Source organism: Clupea harengus, chromosome 3 (assembly GCF_900700415.2).
Source record: "Clupea harengus chromosome 3, Ch_v2.0.2, whole genome shotgun sequence".
Lineage (NCBI taxonomy): Eukaryota > Metazoa > Chordata > Actinopteri > Clupeiformes > Clupeidae > Clupea > Clupea harengus.
In genome coordinates, this window is record NC_045154.1 from 525,028 (window position 1) to 546,997 (window position 21,970).

Below are 21,970 nucleotides of genomic sequence, written 5' to 3' on the forward strand. Positions count from 1 at the left end.
TTTTTTGTATCCTTCCCCTGACTTATACTTTTCAATAACCTTTTCTCTGAGTTGCTTGGAGTGTTCTTTGGTCTTCATGGTGTAACGGTAGCCAGGAATACAGTACTGATTACTGAATACTGACCAGTGAATGGACCTTCCAGACACAGGTGTTGTTATACTACAATCACTTGAGACACATTCACTGCACACTGATTCCATTTCACTAATTGTGAGACTACTAGCACCAATTGGCTGGACCTCTGTTGAATTAGGTCAGTCACTTTAAAGGGGGTGAATATTTATGCAATCACTTATTTTTCATTACATATTTTTATTTAATTGACATTACTGTGTAGAAATCGGTTTTCACTTTGACATTAAAGAGGGCTTTTTTTTGTAAATTTTGTTTTAAAAAAAGCCAACTTATATTGACCCTGACTGATTTACAAAAGCAATAAAAGGGTAAAACATCCAAGGGGGTGAATACTTATGCAAGGCAATGCATCTGAATATTTCATATTACAGAAAGATATTTTGAACACAATTAGATTTACAATCATGATCAATCATCAAGTCATGAATAATTTCTAATAACAGAAATTAAATTAGCCTACACAAATGAGATCTAATCAAGTAGGCCTACTGGGAAATAGTGGCATTGAAAGGTGTCTGTCATGAGTCCCTTTAAAACCCCTTATTAATAATGTTTCTGTTTTAAATAGGGCTGACATTATTGATAATGTCCCTAGGCCTATGTCATATAACCTATATTTAAAGTGATACAATATGATTTTCTTAACTTGTTTAGAACTAAAGCTCTGAACTTCTTTTTGAACAAGGGCATGTTTGCCGGTGTTGGAAATTCTTTGAAATGTCGGTTACAAAGTAGGCTAGGTCAGTGGTACCAAGTTACCTTGGTTACTGAGTAATGGAATGGAACTCTAACTTAAGTTAGCGAGACTCTCCAGGATTTTCTCCATCTGGCTGGATGGTATACCCCCCCAGTTTGAGCTCGTAGACTTGCTGCGCTGACAACTACTACAACAGCATATTCAAAGATGGGGAAGATCTGAGATCATGTGATCAAGTCCAGCTAAACCAGTAATCCATGTGTGAAGAATGGAGGCACTGCTGATAATATCATGATTTGATCATGTCTGAACAAAATGTACATTTTTTGCATAGTAGTCTTTAATTTCTTGGAATGGTAATGGGAATTGGGACATTGAAAACAAATAATCCAACAAAATGAATTTGAAAGTAGGTTAAAGACAATAATAAGGTCAATAAGGTTAATACAAAAGTTCTACAAAAAAATATTGTCATGCATGAGAGACTGAGATGAAGAACTGAAGTTAAAAGGCAGTGAAACCGTGAAAGGGAGTGAAAGATGAATTTGGAAACATTACAGAACACTAAGAGAAATACCTCTTGAATGGTAGTTATTTTTACTGATTTGTCTTTCTTGCATCACACATCTAACTGGAAGGGCACTGAGAGAGAGTAAACCCCCACCAAGACCAACAGTCCACTCTTGTCCAAAAAATGCCCTATCGCAGTGTTAAAGAAAGTCAAACATTCCTGTGTCTGTTGGCCCGTACAACACCCCTCCACCAAGCTTCACGAGAAACGGCCAGGTAGTTTTTTTGCAAAATCCTGCGGACAGACAAATAAACGATAATGAAAACATTACGACATAAAAAATAAATACATGCTCATAGCATTCAGAACAATTAAAGGCTTGTAATATATATGAACCGTAGACCACAGGTTAAATGCAAACTTTAGTAACTTACACCGAGTAAGGAAAATATTTGTACTGTTTTTGTCAAATCTGTTTCCATACCGCTCCATTTCCATGAGTAAAAGCTGTTATGGCTTGACGGTACACTAAACAGATGCCACCAGAAGGTTTAACAATTGAGTTGAGTTCATTCAAATCTTTTTTCCATTTCACCAACCATCTAAACAGCAGCTCTAGTGTGCCTTCTCTGGGTGTCCACTCTCTTCTGTGGTGATGGGAGGTAGAGAAGCAGGACCTTCCAGGGTCTGGCTCACACCGGTCGGCTTGGTGTCTGCTCTGATAGTGGCTCTGATGTCCTTTGGGTACATACCCTCTAGGACTCCGTTCACCACCACATCTGGAAGACCTAAAAATAACAATATAATATAATAATACATGTTATTTATGTAGCACATTGGTACAGTAGGTAGAGAAGTCGTTTAGTAATCAGAAGGTTGCTAGTTCGATTCCCTGTTGAAGCGTCCTTGAGCAAGACACTGAACCCCTAATTGCTCCTGATGTGCAGTGTGCCATCAGTGTAGATGTAAATGTGTATACATTGTAAGTCGCTTTGGATAACAGCGTCTGCTAAATGACTAAATGCAAATGTAAATGTAAACATTTCTGGCAGGAACCCAAAGTACTTTACAGAATGCATACAGAATGCACAAGTCAAAAGGACACAATAATAATGATTATTATTAACAACTACTACTAGTACTTTCCAGAATTTCCCCACGGGATTAATAAAGTATTTATCTATCTATCTATCTATCTATCTACTAGTACTCGGAAGGGTGGGGGTGGAGAGATACATGGCAGATGAATTCATACACGTATCAGGATAAACACGCTAGCATACATGTGTCAAATGTAGCACAGAGTATGTAGATGTATCGTGAGCGGGTAGGATTGATGCCTGACAAGTGAGGTGGGGATGGGTGGGTGTAGGCAGAGGGTTTCTGCAAGTAGAAACTAGGATCCTGAGATGTGCTCACCATGTCACTATCTGCCACTAATATATTCTTATATTCTCACGTCACTTTTTTTGGCTTCCATGCATTCTTTTGTGGCTGAAGTAGCTGACATGGGTGTTCCTAAAGATGCATGGTTAATATGCATGGTTTGAAATGGAACATTGGTCTAATAAAATGCATGGTTTGAAATGGAACATTGGTCTAATAAAATGCATGGTTTGAAATGGAACATTGGTCTAATAAAATGCATGGTTTGAAATGGAACATTGGTCTAATAAAATGCATGGTTTGAAATGGAACATGGGTCTAATAAAATGCATGGTTTGAAATGGAACATGGGTCTAATAAAATGCATGGTTTGCAGCATGTTTGCCAGCATCATGTATTATTCCACAGAATGATCACTGTTTTGTTTTAGATAATGACAAAATAGGAGAGTAACTCTTGGGAATATGAGTACTGTGGTCACGTCCAGACGCGTAGAGATTCTTCTTTTTTTTTTTTTTTTTAAATGACATGGGATGCACACTATGGTCTTATTGTATTATCTGTGTTTCCAGAGTTGATATAGAAATAAAGAAAATATATTTAATTGTGCTTTCTTTGTTAGCTAGGTTAGTGACGTGACGACATAGGTCAGAAGGTCACAGACCGGCGCACTGATTCACTCAGTAATGTTAGCTCTGATTTTTCCTGAGGAGAAAATGAAACGCTAATTCAAAAGCGGCATTCAAAACAGAAAATTGCTGAATTGAATGCCAAACTTAAGTATTAAGTACGCTTAAGTATTTTTGAGTTTTGATATCAAATCAAATCAAATCAAACTTTATTTGTACGGCGCATTTCATACAAGGAAGTAACACAATGCGCCTCACAGTAGGAAAGAAAAGGGGGGGGGGGGGAAAAGAGAAAAGAGACAGAAATAAGTAAATAAATAAATGTTCCATAAATGTTAAATACATTTTACAGTGAGTGATAAGCGAGATCAAAGAGGTATGTCTTAAGTGCATGTTTAAAGGTTTCAACCGTTTCGGCCATTCTTAGGTATTCTGGCAGAGTGTTCCAAAGGTTGGGGGCATAGAAACTAAAAGCTGCTTTCCCATGTCTCTTTGTCCTGGCTTTTGGAACTGTTAGAAGTTCAGTGCCGGAGGACCTCAGGGATCTACTGGGTGTGTACCTTGAGAGCATGTCTGTTATATATTCAGGTGCATGACTATGGAGTGATTTATAGACTAGTAGGAGAACCTTGAAATCTATTCTAAAACTAACAGGTAGCCAGTGCAGTGATTTTAATACTGGTGTGATGTGCGCTCTCCGTCTTGTTTTAGTGAGGACTCGCGCTGCTGCATTCTGTATTGTTTGTAGTTGACTAATGGCTTTTTTTGGTAGACCAAAAGCGAGTTACAGTAGTCTAGCCTGCTCGTGATAAACGCGTGCATCAGTCTTTCGGTGTCAGCCTGAGCGAGAAACGGTTGCACCTTAGCAATGTTTCTTAAGTGATAAAAAGATGTTTTAATTATATTTTTGATATGGGTTTCAAAATTGAGATCTGAGTCAAGTATGACGCCTAGGTTTTCTGGCTTGGTGCTTGGTGTTAAGTGCTAGTGTTTTTAAGTGTGCAGTTAGTTTCTCTCTCTCGTTTTTTTCACCAATGACTAATACCTCTGTTTTATCTTGGTTTAGCTGGAGAAAGTTTTGTGACATCCATACATTTATATCAGAAATGCAATTTACCAAACAATCAATAGAGCTGTAGTTGTTGGGTGTTACAGAAATATAGAGCTGGGTGTCATCTGCATAGCTATGATAGTCGATGTTGTGCCTCCTAATTACACTACCAAGGGGTAGCATGTATAGACTGAAAAGTAAGGGCCCTAAAATGGATCCTTGAGGGACCCCACAGGTCATACAAATGTTTTTTGAGCTGTGGTCTCCGAGGGCGACAAAGTATTCCCGGCCAGTTAGATAGGTCCTAAACCAGTTTAGGACCGGACCAGTGAGGCCAACCCAATTTTCAAGTCTATCAATAAGGATATTGTGATCAACAGTATCAAAGGCTGCGCTCAGATCCAGAAGGGCCAAGACAGATCGTTTTTTGGAGTCAGCATTAATCCTGAGATCATTTACAACCTTGACTAATGCCGTTTCTGTGCTATGATTGGAGCGAAAACCAGATTGGAAGGTGTCAAATGCACAGTTAGCATCTAGGAAATTATTTAACTGTTTAAAGACAATTTTTTCCAGGATTTTGCTTAGAAAGGGAAGGTTAGAGATGGGTCTAAAATTGTTTAGAACTGAAGAGTCTAAATTGCTTTTCTTCAGGAGGGGTCTCACCAGGGCAGTTTTAAGTTCTGATGGGAAAATACCTGTAAGCAGGGAACAGTTTATAATGGCTAGAATGTCCTTAGACACAGAGTCAAAGATGGTCTTAAAAAATTTGGTGGGAAGGGGATCAAGAGGGCATGTAGACGGCTTCAGTTGTGACACTACTTTGCTCAGCATTTCTATATCAGCCAGTGCAAAAAAGCTCATACTGTTACAGCATGGTGGAAGGGGATCAGAAAACAAGACATTTCTTGCCTATATGGGGGGGGGGGGGCTCTCAGGGTCATTCTGCGGGGGGGCTCATGTGTTTCCGTTACGGTTCTGGTCACGTGGGTTGCCATATCTATCACTCTGTTTGCAAAAACATCCCTAAAGGGTTGGCATCCTTTTTCTCATTTAGATTGGTGCAAATTATCTTCACCACAGAATTGGGGGAGAGGGACCCCTTGCTCCACTGATTATTTCTCTCAGAATTGTTTAATGTGAAGCCATTTAACATCACCCACAAGTGGTTGGGATCACTCTGAAACGAAGACTGCCTTTTATTGGTGAGCTGATTTTGAGAAATTAAACATTGCTTCAGGTTGTGGAGCAAACGCGTGTTACTTGGTTGCCTAGTTGCTATGCTAGTTAGCTAGCTAAATGAAACTTGTAAATAACCTTAAAGGTTGAAATGGCAAGACAGCCAGTTATCTAGCTGATGTAACAGTCTCCTCAAAATTATAATATGAAAAGGTAGAAACCCTCAAGGTGTCTGTGCAGCTTTTAACACAAGTTCATATTAACATGAGTTCATATTACACAAACTAGCAACTACCAACAGTTAAGATGGCTATCAGACTTGTTTATACTGAATTATACTTGATTTATACTGTTTTTATACTGAAATTGAGCATCAAACATTTAACTTCACGTAGTAGGACTACTTGTCTGTATATAATGCATACCAACATGTTCCCATCCCTGAGTTGAGACACGGCCCGTATATAACAACTGACACAGTCTGAGGCGTGTCTGCCCGTATATAGCAACTGACACAGTCTGAGGCGTGTCTGCCCGTATATAGCAACTGACACAGTCTGAGGCGTGTCTGCCCGTATATAGCAACTGACACAGTCTGAGGCGTGTCTGCCCGTATAACAACTGACCCAGTCTGAGGCGTGTCTGCCCGTATATAGCAACTGACACAGTCTGAGGCGTGTCTGCCCGTATATAGCAACTGACACAGTCTGAGGCGTGTCTGCCCGTATAACAACTGACCCAGTCTGAGGCGTGTCTGCCCGTATATGCCTGTAAACAATTCATATCAGTGGATATACGACTTGAAATATCCCCCCAAACAGAGCCTCTTTGCCCAGTGTATTTTAAAACTACTGTGACGCAGCAGCAGACCCTAAAAAAGTGTCATATTATAAAGTAGGCCAAAGCAGTGCATCGTATGCTCATGACGCTTTGATCAACCTTCGTTGTTTCCTTCCAGACCAGTGTTGTGGTTTAGACCAGGGGTTTTCAACTGGTTTTGTCCCAGGGACCACCATTCTGACTAAAAAGTAATTCGCGGCCCACTGATGTGCCTGCACGCGCGTGCATGTTTGTAACCGCCACCGCCACGCCCCCTCCCCCCGCACAGATATTCTGCCTATAACACTTAAATATGTGCAGTTATAAGGGTAGATCACTAACCGCCGTCACCACGCCCCCTCCCCCTGCGCACATATCCCGTGTAATATGGAAATGTGTTGAAATATCAAAGCGAATTTATAAAAATAAAAAAATTAAATGGTGAACTGATCAACATGTCGCGGACCCCCTGCAATACCGTTGCGGACCACTAGGGGGCCACCGACCTCCGGTTGAAAACCCCTGGTTTAGACCAGAGGGATCTTGAGGAGGCTTACCTGAGCATGGATTCAGAAAAAAGGGATCTTTAGAGAACGTCACCACACACTGTTGAGTCAGCTGAGAGCTAAGAGAAAAGAGGATGGTTTCAGAGTTAGTTCAATCCTGCACCGTATCACTGTTCACTGAACAAATAAATACATGAAATGAACTCAAGCAAAACCCAGATTACATAAGACTGTCAGTAAATATTTATGTTAGAATTGGTGGCAAAAATATTGCCCCCTTCGTTCAAACCTTGTCGCATAGCTGTTGTAAAGGTCACTTAAGCTATGTATTTTTCATTTGTCTGAACTTTAAGATATTAACGAAAAACTAAAATGAATTTACATTGGGCCATTGTAACATCCTAATAGGGCAACTAGATTAGCATTTCCTGAAGGAAATAACATTGCCTTTGGTACAAGTAAAGTAACATCTCTCTCTCTCCTTTTTACACATGCAGATTAGATATCTTTTTTACTTACTAATCTATATCTTTATATTTGTTCTAAATTTCACTGATGCATTTTTTAAATCAAGGATCAAATATTGATGTCTTGATGTCAAAGCAAAGGCCATAGCAACAGTAACTAAGGAAATTTTTGACTTTGTGCTGAATATTCCCTCACCAGAAAATAAAGACAAGATCTGTCAACATTTCAGTAGCCTGCACTATTCTTCATAACCAACGCTGGTAGGCTTTTAGCTAATGTGTTGGTCGTTATTTAATTGAACACGACACACAAATAGCAAAACTATGAGTAACGGTTACTGGGGATAACACATACTGTAACATTATAAGTTATCTACTGGCTTGACAGTACAGCTACTTAACGTTCCATGAATATCTAGGGGTAATCAAACTCAATTAGGGGGTAGTACACCTGTTCATCTAAAGGCGTGACCCTTGTGTGTTTGTGGAGTCGGGACCTATGTATTTGTGTGTGTGTGTGTGTGTGTGTGTGTGTGTGTGTGTGTGTGTGTGTGTGTGTGTGTGTGTGTGTGTGTGTGTGTGTGTGTGTGTGTGTGTGTGTGTGTTTGTGTGTGTGTGTGTGTGTGTGTGTGTGTGTGTGTGTGTGTGTGTGTGTGTGTGTTTGTGTGTGTGTGTGTGTGTGTGTGTGTGTGTGTGTGTGTGTGTGTGTGTTTCCAATTACGCCACCTACTCAGTGCTGTCTGCTCGGTTCATCAGGTGGAAATGTCTGATCTGCAGGAAATCCAAAAGCTCTCGGGGGACGGCTTCATGTTGATCAATCAAGATCTCCTGGAGAAGAGAAAGAAAAAATCATGCTATTATGCCAGAGGCTGTAACATTTAAAGCAGTAATTACTGTAGTAAAATCATGCTCTTATGCCAGAGGCTGTAACATTTAAAGCAGAAATTACTGTAGTAAAATCATGCTATTATGCCAGAGGCTGTAACATTTAAAGCAGAAATTACTGTAGTAAAATCATGCTATTATGCCAGAGGCTGTAACATTTAAAGCAGAAATTACTGTAGTAAAATCATGCTATTATGCCAAAGGCTGTAACATTTAAAGCAGTAATTACTGTAGTTTCTCCACAAAATGTAACGGTCATCTAGTATCAATTGCATATGTTTTGAAAACGCTCCAAAATAAGAGTCCTGAGAGGAACCTATTGAAAATCCTTCCCAGATAACTAAGATTAATAATATATATATATATAAATATATAAATATATATATCAGTTGGTTTGAATAGTGTGATTACAGAGGCTGAAGGTAAGACTGTCAAAATAACTTTTCTGTGTGATAATGATGAGTGATAATGTTTTTACATCCCGCTATAAAGTGCAAAGAATTGTTAGGCAAGGCAACCATTATACTGCGGCTTATGACATTGGAAGTGTCAAAATGTTTTTGTATGTTTTAAATGTAGCCAAAACAGGGTTGATTTTTTGTTAATTCTAGGTTTTGGATGCAGGGTGTTACATTGTTGTTACACAAGTTGGAACCTTTTATGTCACAAGATATTAGCCAGTGAAGGCTATGCTTTGAACATTATCCACTAGGTGGCGCCACTCCACAGATGAATCACAATAAGCTAGGTTAATGCGCCCCCTTGAGGCCAACTTGACACCACATTTCTTTGATTTTTGGTGAAATAGTAAAATGTGTCGGTTGTAGTCAAATCTTATCAAAAGAATTTCACAAAATCTGGCGTGCATCCAAAGAATGCTGTGGTATAGTAGCAGCATGCTAGCTTTGATTGAACATTTACGTCACAAGATAGTGGCTAGTGAAGCGCAACATTATTTCACAAGGTTGCGCTGTCATGGACAGAAAGTTCCGGCCTGCCAAAAGTTCCAGATGACTCAACAAAGAATCTTGGCGTCGTTGCTATAATGGTTGCTATGAGCTTGCGGTTGTCATAAGCGAGTCGCGAGAAGCTGTCATTTAGGCTACCTCAGGAACACATCAGGAACACACAAGCAGACAGCGACAGACAACATTCAATTCCAATTTGCATTAAATTTCTTTATTATATTCTTCATTATCTATCTAATCGAAAAAAAGTGGTTCTTAAAGGTTGTTGTGAACAGAAAGCTACATTGTTATTACTTCTGGAATATCCAGAGCAGAGATGGTTTAAGCTTGCTGTCTTTGAACATTGTTTAGCACTACTTCAATTACTTTTCATATGTATTTGAGAAGGCACGTAGCAATTCCCCACCTCTAGTTAGCAGTAGCACCTAGCTATGAAGAGTCTATATGATTCACGTGAAAAAACAAAACAGCTGATCGGAACGTCTCTGTTGCGTCATCCGGAACTTTTGGCAGGCCGGAACTTTCTGTCCATGACAGCGTCACTCCACAAATAAGTCACACTGAGTAAGGGTCAAGCGCCTCCTAGAGGCCAACTAGCCAACGTTCCCTGAGATTTGAACAAGACCTGACTTAACTCTGTACCAGAAAACAGGGTCTTGTTAAACAGTTATTCATTTTATTCCAAGAGCCAATTGGAGCACTAGAGGGCAACAAGTATGTAAGAAGAGCATTCTAGAGCATTCTAGAGCATTGGGCAAATAGAGTGATACATGGATGTGATATAGCACTACAATGATCTACTGGCTTCATATTTTCAGTCTTCTTTTTTCACTGGATATTTTTTTCAGTATAATTTGATTGACGCTGTGGCTGCTAAGCTGCAAGAGGAAATTAAGAACGAAGTAGCAGATAGGCAATTTCCCATTAGTGCAGATATTTCCTGCAATGCACAACTTCCCGTTATTTTGAGGAATGTATTGGTGACGATTTTTGTATTCAATTCAATTTTCAATTTCAATTTCAATTCAATTTTATTTATATAGCGCCATAACAATACAATTGTCTCTAGGCGCTTTACAGAGCCCAGAGCCTGGACCCCCTTAGTGCAAGCACAATGGCAGCAGGGGCAAGAAAAAACGAAGGAACCTTAAGCAAAACCACGGCACATAAGGGGGGACCCATCTGCTTGAGGTCGGCCGGGTGGAGATAGGAAGGGGGGGGGGGTTGTGTATGTGTCTGGCTCTAGGGATGCTCAGTCAGTATTCATCATTGCAGGTGCAGAAATTAAGGGGTTTAATTACCGCATTTTCCACGACTTTCCATGACCATTTGACAATTATCAGTAGGAAATGCTTGAATACAGTAATAAATAATACCTTGAATCTGTTGATGGTTAGTCCTATACATTTTTATTCAATTCCCCCCCCCCTAAAAAATCACCAGGAATCTCCATTTAAGGGCTTATTTTTCAAAATGTCATTGCATGCTCCCCCGGACCCCCTACCTTTGTCCGGTTCACAATTGTCCACTTCATGCTGTTTCATGCTGGGTGAATAGTGCTGAATTATGGCATTTCAATAAGTTGGCGTCGATCCAGTGGTTGATCAAAGACCAGACGTGCCGCCACATTTCTCACAACTTATGTAGGCAGACCCGTTCAAATTGAATGAAGATGAACCGAGGTGAATTTTTTATTTTGTGGGATAACAACTAGATTGGCTGGGATATACCAAGAGCTCAGTGTTTGTAAGAACGTTGAGGATGTTGATCCCTCATCCAAACTGAAATACCACTGAGGCATCCAGGGGGAAGGACAAGTACAGTTAAATATCATCTGCATAACAGTGAAAGCAGACCCCATGGGAACGGATGATCTCACCTAAGGAAGTAGTGTCATGTTCCCTGTATGTTTTAACTAGATGCAATCATCCACATGCACACACAGAGAGGGACACGAAACCTTGTAGCTTGTTCTCTACAATTTAGCTAGTCTGGTTTATTAGGAACGTGAATTTATACAGGACAGAGGTGCCACCTGGTGGTCACCATAAACGAAGCACATTCTGCTTCGTACATAACAAGTAGTGTAGATGGAAAATATGAGAGATCCAAGTACTGATCCCTGGGGTACACCAGCGAAGAGGTGATGAGATTTGGATACCTGTCCCTGCCAAGAAACGCTGAATGAACATCCACCGAGGTACGATTCAAACCAATTGTTTGCTTTCCCCAAAATTCCCAGTTTGGACAACGTAGAGAGGATGATGTCATGGTTCACTGTGTCACAGGCTGCTGACAAGTCTAGTCAAATCAGAACCGATGACTGAGCAGAGGCATTTGCTACTTAGTCATAGATAAAAATCAGTTTCAGTAGAATGAGCACTCCAGACTGCTTAGTGTCAGACAGGAAATCAGGAACTTGATCAGAAAGAAAGGTGAAAAACCCTTTTAGGAGGATTGAAGAATTGCGCACTGATAGCTGCAACTCTTTCAGTAAAGAAAATTGCAAAGTCAGAGGGAGGTGACTTATTGCGAAGGTGGAGGATTAATGAGATTCAGTCCAACTGATTTAAGGACATTGTAACTCATTAATCAACATAGCCTACCTTATAGGCCTATACATTATATTTGTATATATATTTGTGGAAATATTGGCTTTTATTCTCTTACAACATGTTTGCAAATTACAAATTAAAAAGTGTTACTTTCTCACACACCCGCACACATACATACATACATACACACACACACTACCACAAATTGGTGCAAAGTTGAACAGAAACCCCGTATGAGTGTGTCTCAGATTAAACCCAGTATGAGTGTGTCTCAGATTAAACCCAGTATGAGTGTGTCAGATTAAACATGAAACCCAGTATGAGTGTGTCTCAGATTAAACCCAGTATGAGTGTGTCTCAGATTAAACCCAGTATGAGTGTGTCTCAGATTAAACATGAAACCCAGTATGAGTGTGTCTCAGATTAAACATGAAACCCAGTATGAGTGTGTCTCAGATTAAACATGAAACCCGGTATGAGTGTGTCTCAGATTAAATATGAAACCCAGTACAAGTGTCTCAGATTAAACATGAAACCCAGTATGAGTGTGTCTCAGATTAAACATGAAACCCAGTATGAGTGTGTCTCAGATTAAACATGAAACCCAGTATGAGTGTCTCAGATTAAACCCAGTATGAGTGTCTCAGATTAAACATGAAACTCTGGCTCTAATTCAATATCGGTGGTGAAACCTTCTTTCTTTCTAGCAACGCATTGACAACATTCTCTCTATGTAAAATGTCTGTAAAGTTCTCAAAATGTCCTCTTAGTTTATAAGATAAAAGAAATATAATCGTTTCATCTGAATTGATGCGTAACATGTTGACTCTTGTCAAACCATGAACATAAAGAAGAATACGAATTTGTGTGCTCAGGGTTGCCTACGAATTACACATTGCTTGTGAGACAAAATCACAATATAGTGGTACAACACACCATCTTTCAGTAAACACTGTATCAACACACACACACACACACACACACACACACACACACACAACAATTTGGTACAAAGTTTAACCGGAACAAATTTTGAGTTTGTGAGTGTGTCTCCGATTATTCAAGGAAACATGCATCCAGTTCAAATGCTCAATATTGGTGATGCAAGCAAAAAATGGTTTCTTTTTCTGTGATGCCCTACAGTTGTCAGTGCATTATGTACAAATTCCCACATAATTTCCTCAAAATTGTCTCTTGGTTTTTTTATAAGATCAAGAATTAAAATCTTGTTATTGAACTTGTTTCAGATGGTGGATAGTTCACCTGGTAGCTGCATTGACAGGAAACATAGACAATACTTTGTATGTATACTCAATTGTGTGCTTAGTGTCGTACGGTTTTGGTACTCATTGTTTGTGCATGCATGCATGCACTCACACACACACACACACACATACCAGGCAACAAGACCGTGTTCCCGGTACAAAAAACAAAACACTAAGTCACTGGTTCAAATCGGCCTACACTGTTAAAGTGGGACAACCTCAAGCGTTCACACACATACCACAGCCACGGTCATCTGTCTGACACGTCGTCAATTCTAACAGGCCATCAATCATTATGGACAGAACGTGGGGGGCAATCACTACTGACTTGCTAGCACCCATGGGGTTTAGCATCCTTGCTAGCACACATGGGGTTTAGCATCCTTGCTAGCACACATGGGGTTTAGCATCCTTGCTAGCACACATGGGGTTTAGCATCCTTGCTAGCACACATGGGGTTTAGCATCCTTGCTAGCACACATGGGGTTTAGCATCCTTGCTAGCACACATGCCTCCCATGCCCAAGGTTGAGAGTTTCAGTGAGAGATAAGATAAGATAAACTTTTAATAATCCCGTGAGGGAAATTCAGGTGTTACAGCCCAGGACTGTGATGGTCTACACAATGCAGTTCACGCAGGGCAGGTAGGCCAGTGTATGGAACACCTGTAGCGTCCCTCTCTGCCTTCAAGAAGTTTTTGAAGACCCTACTCTTCAGAGAGCACCTCCCTTCCTAACTGGCACCTTGACTAGCGCTTAACTTGCACTTCAGCAGTTACATTCCTGCACTTCTTTTTTTCCTTTCTAGGTTGTTTTTCTAATTCTTATGTAAAGTAGTATTTATTGTTACACCATGTTCTTTATTGCTCTTAGCTTGACTGTTCTCTCCATTGTACGTCGCTTTGGACAAAAGCGTCTGCTAAATGACTAAATGTAAATGTAAATGTAGTATGTTTAGCCCTGGAGAAGAAGTGTCCTGAAATCTTTCTGGCCTGTGCAGTAATCCACTGTCAGTTTTTTAAAAGGCTTCACATTTCTAGAAAGGGAGGAACAGCATGTAGAGTTGGCTGACACCTTTTTGGCCACTTTAGATTTACCTTTCTGTGATTTCTATGTCATACATATATAAAACAAGATGTTTGGAGATCTAGCTGGTATGCAGGTAGGTATGATGCGGTATTGAAGGGACCGACATTTGATAATTAGTTTAATAGATATATTCCATTGGCAATAATTCAATATATCTGACCTACTGGTCATTGTAGTATTATTATTCTAAGTTTCTCATGTGTATCCTGTTCCCGGCCTACATGAGCTGTGAGAAAGCCGTCACAGCTCCCCCCCCCCTGACTAGAAACAGATACTAATTAGCATTTAGGTATCCACCCATCCCTTGCTTTCCCAGAGTTTAAAAGACTGTGATTTTCAAGAGACAGTCAGTGAAAGAGATTTAGGTGAACACACTCAGTGAAATCTAGTTCTCTGTTCCTCCTCTGGTGCGCACCATTGAAAGAATAAAATCTGGACTTGGTTTTTCATCACAATCTGACTGAGTCTCCGATACATTTGGGATATAGAAATAATTCCTTTCAGTATCTTCCTCTGAAAGCAGTGTTTCTGAGTGCCTCCCACATCCGCCATACCTGAATGTAGCTCTCCAGCTCCTGCCTCCGCTGGTCCAAGGGCTTGGTTCTGAGATGAGGATTCCTTTTGCTTGGAAACTCAGGAAGCATCAGAACTTTCTTGAGCTGATAGAGGAGAACATAAGGCCAACAAATGAGCTATAGGGAAATCTATAGCCTTCTGCAAATGCAGATCCACTGTTTTGTAGAAGTCCAGCTTGTGTTCTTCAGAATAAAGTCAGCTAACTTTTGATAGTACAACACAAAGTCGCATTGGCTGTTTTCGCTCCATACTGAAAGTGTTAACATACACGTCATATTAAACCCAAAACAATCAATGTATCTATCGAATTTGCCACACATAAATAGAAACAGGGTGTCTGACAACTTTGTGCTGCATCATGCTGAAAACAAAACTCCGTTGTAACTCGTTGGATGCTGTTAGGACATGGTGTGCTGGCATGTTAATTACCTGCAGCCAAGAGGTCCTGCACTAACAATGGGACTGGTCCTAACAACCATTTCAAACCAGTGACAGCTGTTTGGGCTGTAATTTATGAGGACAAAACAAAAGTGTGGCCCCCAGCCTCTGTATTACACAACTCAGGGTAGCAGTATAAAATAAGGCTCAATAAGGTGTAACGGCATTACCCCCTTGGTTTGCAGTTATTAAAAAGGGCTGTCTCACCAGTTGCATCCAGCTGTGCACCCCTGCTGTGCAGGCCACTCACGGGACCTGGGGTCCAGGCAGAGGTCAGCCTATCAGTTGATCCCAGGAGTCCGTGGGGCTCGTCACTGGCCAGATGGTCACCCCATGCTGGGTTTCCAAAGCAGGTCTGAACATGCCCTCTCATCCCCCCCCCCTCTGGCCTATATAAGCTTGGGCCACCACTGGCCAGTTTTGGGTCAAGTAATCAGTTGGAGTTGGAGAGGAGCATCAGCCATCGGGAGTTCATCAGTTCAATTCAGAGACATTCGCGATCATTCTTGCCGTGCGTCATTGAGAATAAACCACGGATTCATGTGTGTTAGAAGTCCTTTACACGGATAATTCTTCCATTCATTCCACGGTTCAATCACGGTCATTCAAGGAGTCAAGTGTGGATATGAGTCCTTTACACGGATAATCATATTCACAGTTCATTATCATTCAATTCAAGTCTCGAGTGTGTGTGTGGAAATAAATCAATCATCATTGGAACATTGGCATCCGTTCTTGTTCTAACCGGACAGACCTGTGGCGATTGTCACCTATTTCACAACCAGTAATACAGTCCTTTTGGGTTTCATTCAATTCAAATATCACCCTATTTAAAAGCAGTTGTTTTCTAACCCAATGCTGTTTTGATGATCCCTTCCATATTATGTTTGGTTGAAGAGGCTGCCTTACCTTCCTGTGGAGGTTCTGGAAATCACTGTGGCGCCTGAGGACATCATGTTTCCTTCCATTGAAGAAAACTTCTACTCTGTAGAGCTACAACATGGGAAAACAATAAGACATTATTCACAGAAAGATTTCAGAAAGTAGCAAATTAAAATATGAATGTAGGCCTAATCAGTGTAATATATATTAGCCATAATACGGCTAATTGCATTGTACTTCAATTTAAAAGCACCTTTCAGAATATTGAATTGAAAGTTCACATCAAATTCACATGTAAAGTCAATATTTAAGTTCAATTCTGCTTATCGGAAAGGGCAAATCAGTGCAAATTGACTTAAGTATCATGTGAGCAGAGTATTGTATTGATTTTTATACCTCAAAAAAGAATCAAAGAATCAAACACCCCATTTACACCTAGCATTAAAATGCATTTTGGGTGATCAGATTGGATAGTGCATGACCACACGAGGATACAGGTGTGAATGCACCGGATTGGGATGCGATCAGCCAAACCACCTCCAGAAGTGCAGAGGGACACATTGTGACCACACACACACACACACACACACACACACACACACACACACACACACACACACACACACCATTGAACACGTGTGAAGGCAACAACTGTGTGGGCAGAAATATGGAATTGTGAGCAACCATTCCAAACCACAGAGGTTTGGAAAAGCAAGCGAACATTACCGCAACTTCAAAGATGGCTACCGTATTCTTCTATCTTTTTTGTATGTTGCTTTTTTGGACTGGCGCAAACTAAAGGAGGATGTGAGCTAGACACAGCAATCAGATCTCATTGTGGACACTGGACACACACTTCAATAGCAGGTGTGAATGTAATCAGGTTATAATCTGGATACAAGACACCCCCACGTCCAAATTCATGTTATGGCTTCCTCAGTTTCAAAGGTGACGAGCTGCCACTGGGTAAAGGTGAACTCTTCTATGGATATGCACAACAAGACCTCTCACACCAATGATGTTATCAACTGCAATTCCACAACATCCACATGTCATTTAGTTATGCAAAGTCATTTAGTTCTGTAAAGTAATTTAGTTCTGTAAAGTCATTTAGTTCTGTAAAGTAATTTAGTTCCGTAAAGTCATTTAGTTCTGTAAAGTAATTTAGTTCTGTAAAGTCCATGCATGCTATTTTAGTTTTCTGTTGTTTTCTCTTTTCTGTCTTTAAATGTGGTCATTTATGAAGACCTTTGGTGGTCAACAGTTCACCTGCATGCCAATCACCTTGGATCAGGTAACTTGGTCACTTCATGTTTCCAAAATAATTTCACACTGGGGGTAGGCCGACGCACATTGGTATATTTCAATATGATCTGGCCTCAAAATGAAGACTGTTTAAACATATAAAAAAAAATCCACAGGAGTGCCTAGACCATTTTTCTCTTTGATACTTTCTCGTGACTCCAGGGCACCTTGGGTTATTTTTCACACCAGATTTACTCCTGAACCCAAGCTAGTTTAATACTGTACAATGCCTTAAGATAATGGTATATATATATATATATAAATACTTTTAATTTAATTTAAATCTCTACTGTTTTTTTTTGCACTATATCTGAGTTATGTTTCTTTGATGTCTATTTTTATGTGCATGTAATTTCTTTGTGCATATTATGTATTTGCTGTAAAGCACTTTGAGCTGCATTCTTTTGCATGAAAGGTGCTATATAAATAAAGTTTTATTATTATTATTATTATTATTATTAATAATGGTAATTGTTAATGGTGCTATATTAATAAACAAACTTGCATGAGAATTCAGCTAGTGAGCTAATAGCAAACAGCATTTCCCTAGCAAACACCAGCAATCAACTAATTACAAGAGGAATACATAAGGTGAGTTTAAACTGTGTTGGTAAAATGTTTGGTAAACACTGCTGATGAAGGGCTAAGCTTAACATATACAGTGAAGCCGGAAAGTCTGCACACCCCTTTCACCTTCTCCACGTTTTATAACGCTACAGACTTATACTACAACAGATTGAGTTCACTTTCTGCCTCAAACATCTACACAGAATAGCCAATAATGACGAGGTGAAAACAGGACCAAATATTCAGGTTATGGTACATCATACGTAACGTTACATCATTTCTTTAGTTGATTACAGTCTAATGTAGTGGTCCTGGTCATCATCAGGGTTCCAGGAAGGAGAGGACCAGAAATGGCACAACACAGAAGGCAGGTGATTTAAATGAAACAACACTTCACTCATAACAGAAATGAAACCAGCTCAATTCAACAAATAAGAACTTGACCACGAGCAGGCGAGGAAAAGCAAAATACGAGGAACAGGTCTACAGAAAAACAAGCTGCACAACAAAGGCTCTGGGAAATAAAGTTACGATCCGACAAAGACACATTACAAACACAGGACTTCAATACACAAAAAAATTAAGCAAAAATGAAAGGTATTGTGTTTGTACTCAGTTATTCCCTGAAGTGAAAGACAGACAAACACATGATGAATGTCTTCAGAAACTCTTTTTGGCCCTATTTGATGGTGAAAAAACTGGCTGGCCTATTCCAACGATCAACTCATTCAGAGGAGTTTACGCCCCCTACAAAGATTCTTTATTCTTATTCTTCATTCTGTCTCTGGCGATAGACTCTGGAGAGGTAGCATAGCTAAAGAAAAAAACTGTTAGTAGCATCATATTGCAGCCAGTATTGGACACAAGAACTTGAAAACAGTATTTATGTCTCTTGATTGTCATTACAGTACAGTATATCCCCTTTGTATGGCTATAAAAAGGTGCACTTTACCTATTTTTTGACATTCAGAGTAGACTCAGAGTATTATTTTAGGCTGTTGGCCCAGCATGTAAAAATATTCGAAAATGTTGCTTTTGCCTACATGCTACAGCCAGCAATATCAGGTCTGTGCAACTCATTTTGTAAATGTCAGCTAACTTCTTTCAAGAAATACAATAAACCCCATTCTATGGGCTGACAACTTTTGTTGTTTATATTTTTATTCGTTCCATATTTAATTAGTTAAGAGGAATGCAAAATGCATCTTCTATTGGCTACATTATAATTTGATGCGTTGCATGTTTGGATTTGGACCTTAAAAGACCTTTATTCCTTCTTGTTTTACTACAATTTACACTCGCTTTGCTAAACGGTTGTAGGGGGCAAAGAGGCCACATTCCAGGCTAATTGGCTGTTAGCGTAGTTATCAAGCATGTTAGTCTCAGATCAAAACCTCTTACTGCTGTTCTAATGGGGGAAAAGTCCAAATGTGGCTTCACCATATGCGAAAGATATTGATATTTGAAAGTACACACTGGATGATGTTTGGATGATTAATCACCTTGAAAAGGCCCACAAATGGTCAGTAAAAACATCAAACATTATATTAAGGTCCTGGCTCTGCCACTGCTTGCAGCAAAGGGAGAGAACAGTGACCCTACCTGACCGAGCAAATACCCTACTCTGCAGTGGTCGCCTTCCTTCACACTGTAGATACAGTACATATATAAAAAACATGGAAGGTCATATAATGATGGGTAAATGTGGTCATCACCTTTAGTCTATTCCCTGAGAATAAAGACTGAAGACTGATTTAATGGGGGAAAGGTCCAAATATTGCTTGATCATATGTGAAAGATATTGAAAAACGATACTTCCTAGGTTTTATTAATAATAATAATAATATTAATAATAATAATGATAATAATGAGATAGGTCTACTTAAAAATTAAGTAATAATGTTTTAAAAGTTATTTTTCCTTTTAATTTTGATCTCCCATTTAACATGTTTTTTTTCCTTCGTCTACCCCTCCTAAATTTGAATTGCATTCTACATATGACAATAGTCTAAGAATACGATGTATTGTAATATGGAATGGCTCTCTCACGCGCAGTCATTACAGAAAAGGGATCCAACAGTTAATGATAGGAAGCACAAAACCCAAAGAGAACTCACCAAATAGCCTAGCACTGGCTGCTTGTTGGGGGAAAAGTATTTCGGAGCAACGTATATACATTCCATTATTTCATAATGCAACTCTTCTTTGCCACTGATTACAAGCTGTATGTCACTCATGAGTAATTAACCTAGCCTATCATTCTAGTAGCAATAATGTGATCTATTCTCTCAAGTAGGCGAGTCTTCGTTCGCTAACAGTGAGCACCTTATTTACATTTTAATGTTGACAGCATACTTACTTTTTCTTGACTTTTCCGGACATGTCCACTTCTCTCTTCAATGATGGAATAGACACATCAATCTTCGGATAAAGGTTTTCCCATTCCCACATAGCAATTCTAAGCAAAACATTTAACTTCGTCACGCGTAGTCTATGTTGTCCCACTCAGTGTGGACCTTTCGAAATCTCAGCATTTCCTCGTTAACGTCAGGCGAATCCAGAGCGAGAGAGAGAGAGAGATCTTATCGAGCAATGTAACCTCTCTCTCTCTTCAGGATGACTCTGACTTCAGGGTAGTGTTCAGGTCAGGCTCCACCCAGACTCCACCCTTCATGCAGCATTAGTTTTGAAGGCATTCAGTCTGCGATTCTGGCAAAAGGTGGTTGATACTCGAGTTTAAAAGCCAATCAAATTACACCCGTCCCTTCCGCACTCCTGAGGCAAAGCGCTGGTTGGCTGTAATTCTTCGTGGCTCAGTCCGAGCCACTATGTTTGCTTGTATATGAACGGAGTTTTTTGTTGATGGTGTTTGCATGCAATGGTATTTATAGCTAAACTAACGTTTTAACACTTTACTGCTGCATTAATATTCTTCACATTGCCTAGCCAAGTGCCCTTGGAACCAGGAATAAAACCCAAAGCGATTATTCTGCACATAACACATTGCTTTATTAAGATAATGTACATTTCTTCAGTTTTATATAGATTTTTTTTATACGTGTACCTTTGCTTTACAATATATTTTCCAATAAGTTGTTAGGATGTCCCGAGGGTTAAGGGGAGTGAATAATTGTGAGTGTAAATTCCTTCAGTTATGAGAAACGAATGTTCTTATTAATGTATAAAATGTAGGCTTATGCTAAGCAGTGGTCTGCCATCCAACTGGAGGGTTTTAGACAAAGCAATAGCCTACACCTGTGCCTGACTCACCTATTTTTTCAACCATTTGGTTTGACATGCAAATACATGCACGAGGGGCAGGTTGTCACCTGTATCAACTGCCTTACTAACCTTGTTTACTTTTGGTTACAGTTAGCTAACCACATAAAACGAGAATTGTGCTAGTCAACAGACCAATTGTTAACCTGCGTGTTGTGACACCGCAACAATGGCCTGTAATACCCACGATCTTTAAGACTTCTTGACATCTTTCTTCCAGGGTCAGTGCTACATCTTCCAGGGTTCTATGGGAAACGGTTGGTGGTTGTGGCAGGGCAGGCAAACTTGTTTATGAGGAGGTCACAGCCTTAAATTTGCCCCTTTGAAAAAAAGATTCTGGCTGATTCGATCTTGATTTATTTTCCAGTAAATGAATGGGACCATTCTCATATGAGCAGCACACTCTGAAATACAAGAAAGTCCGAGGGGGATGAAATTACAGATTTTTTTCCCAAGAGTTTTATAAAAACGATGCCTTACAATTTATGTGATCATCAGCTAAGTGATGTTTTTGAGACTGACAAATTAATGCTCTTTTCTTACACCCCTGAATTAAACGGCTTTCAATACAATGCAACTTGAACTTGCATTCACACAATCAGTTGAATCTAATCCAATAAATCTCATATTCATTCATTTTTTTACACCCCCACCCCCATGAAAATGTGTTCACAGCTGTATCCTAGTCTAAATCAACAACTTCCCCCGTAAACCAACATTGTGGCAGTTCCCGTATCAGAGTAGCTGCCTGATACATATTCATGTAGGATCAGGGCTATTGG

At 39.8% G+C, this 21,970-nt stretch overlaps 1 protein-coding gene across 1 annotated transcript; it reads right to left on the minus strand.

The window, feature by feature from the left end:
• Positions 1–1,413: 1,413 nt before the first annotated feature.
• snx22 (sorting nexin 22) lies at positions 1,414–20,577 on the minus strand. The gene is given in 7 exon segments (XM_042707455.1): positions 1,414–1,638; positions 1,944–2,132; positions 6,966–7,033; positions 8,112–8,209; positions 14,696–14,800; positions 16,065–16,148; positions 20,265–20,577. Coding segments are annotated over 6 exon segments (624 nt in total). The 5' UTR covers positions 20,361–20,577; the 3' UTR covers positions 1,414–1,638; positions 1,944–1,959.
• Positions 20,578–21,970: the final 1,393 nt, after the last annotated feature.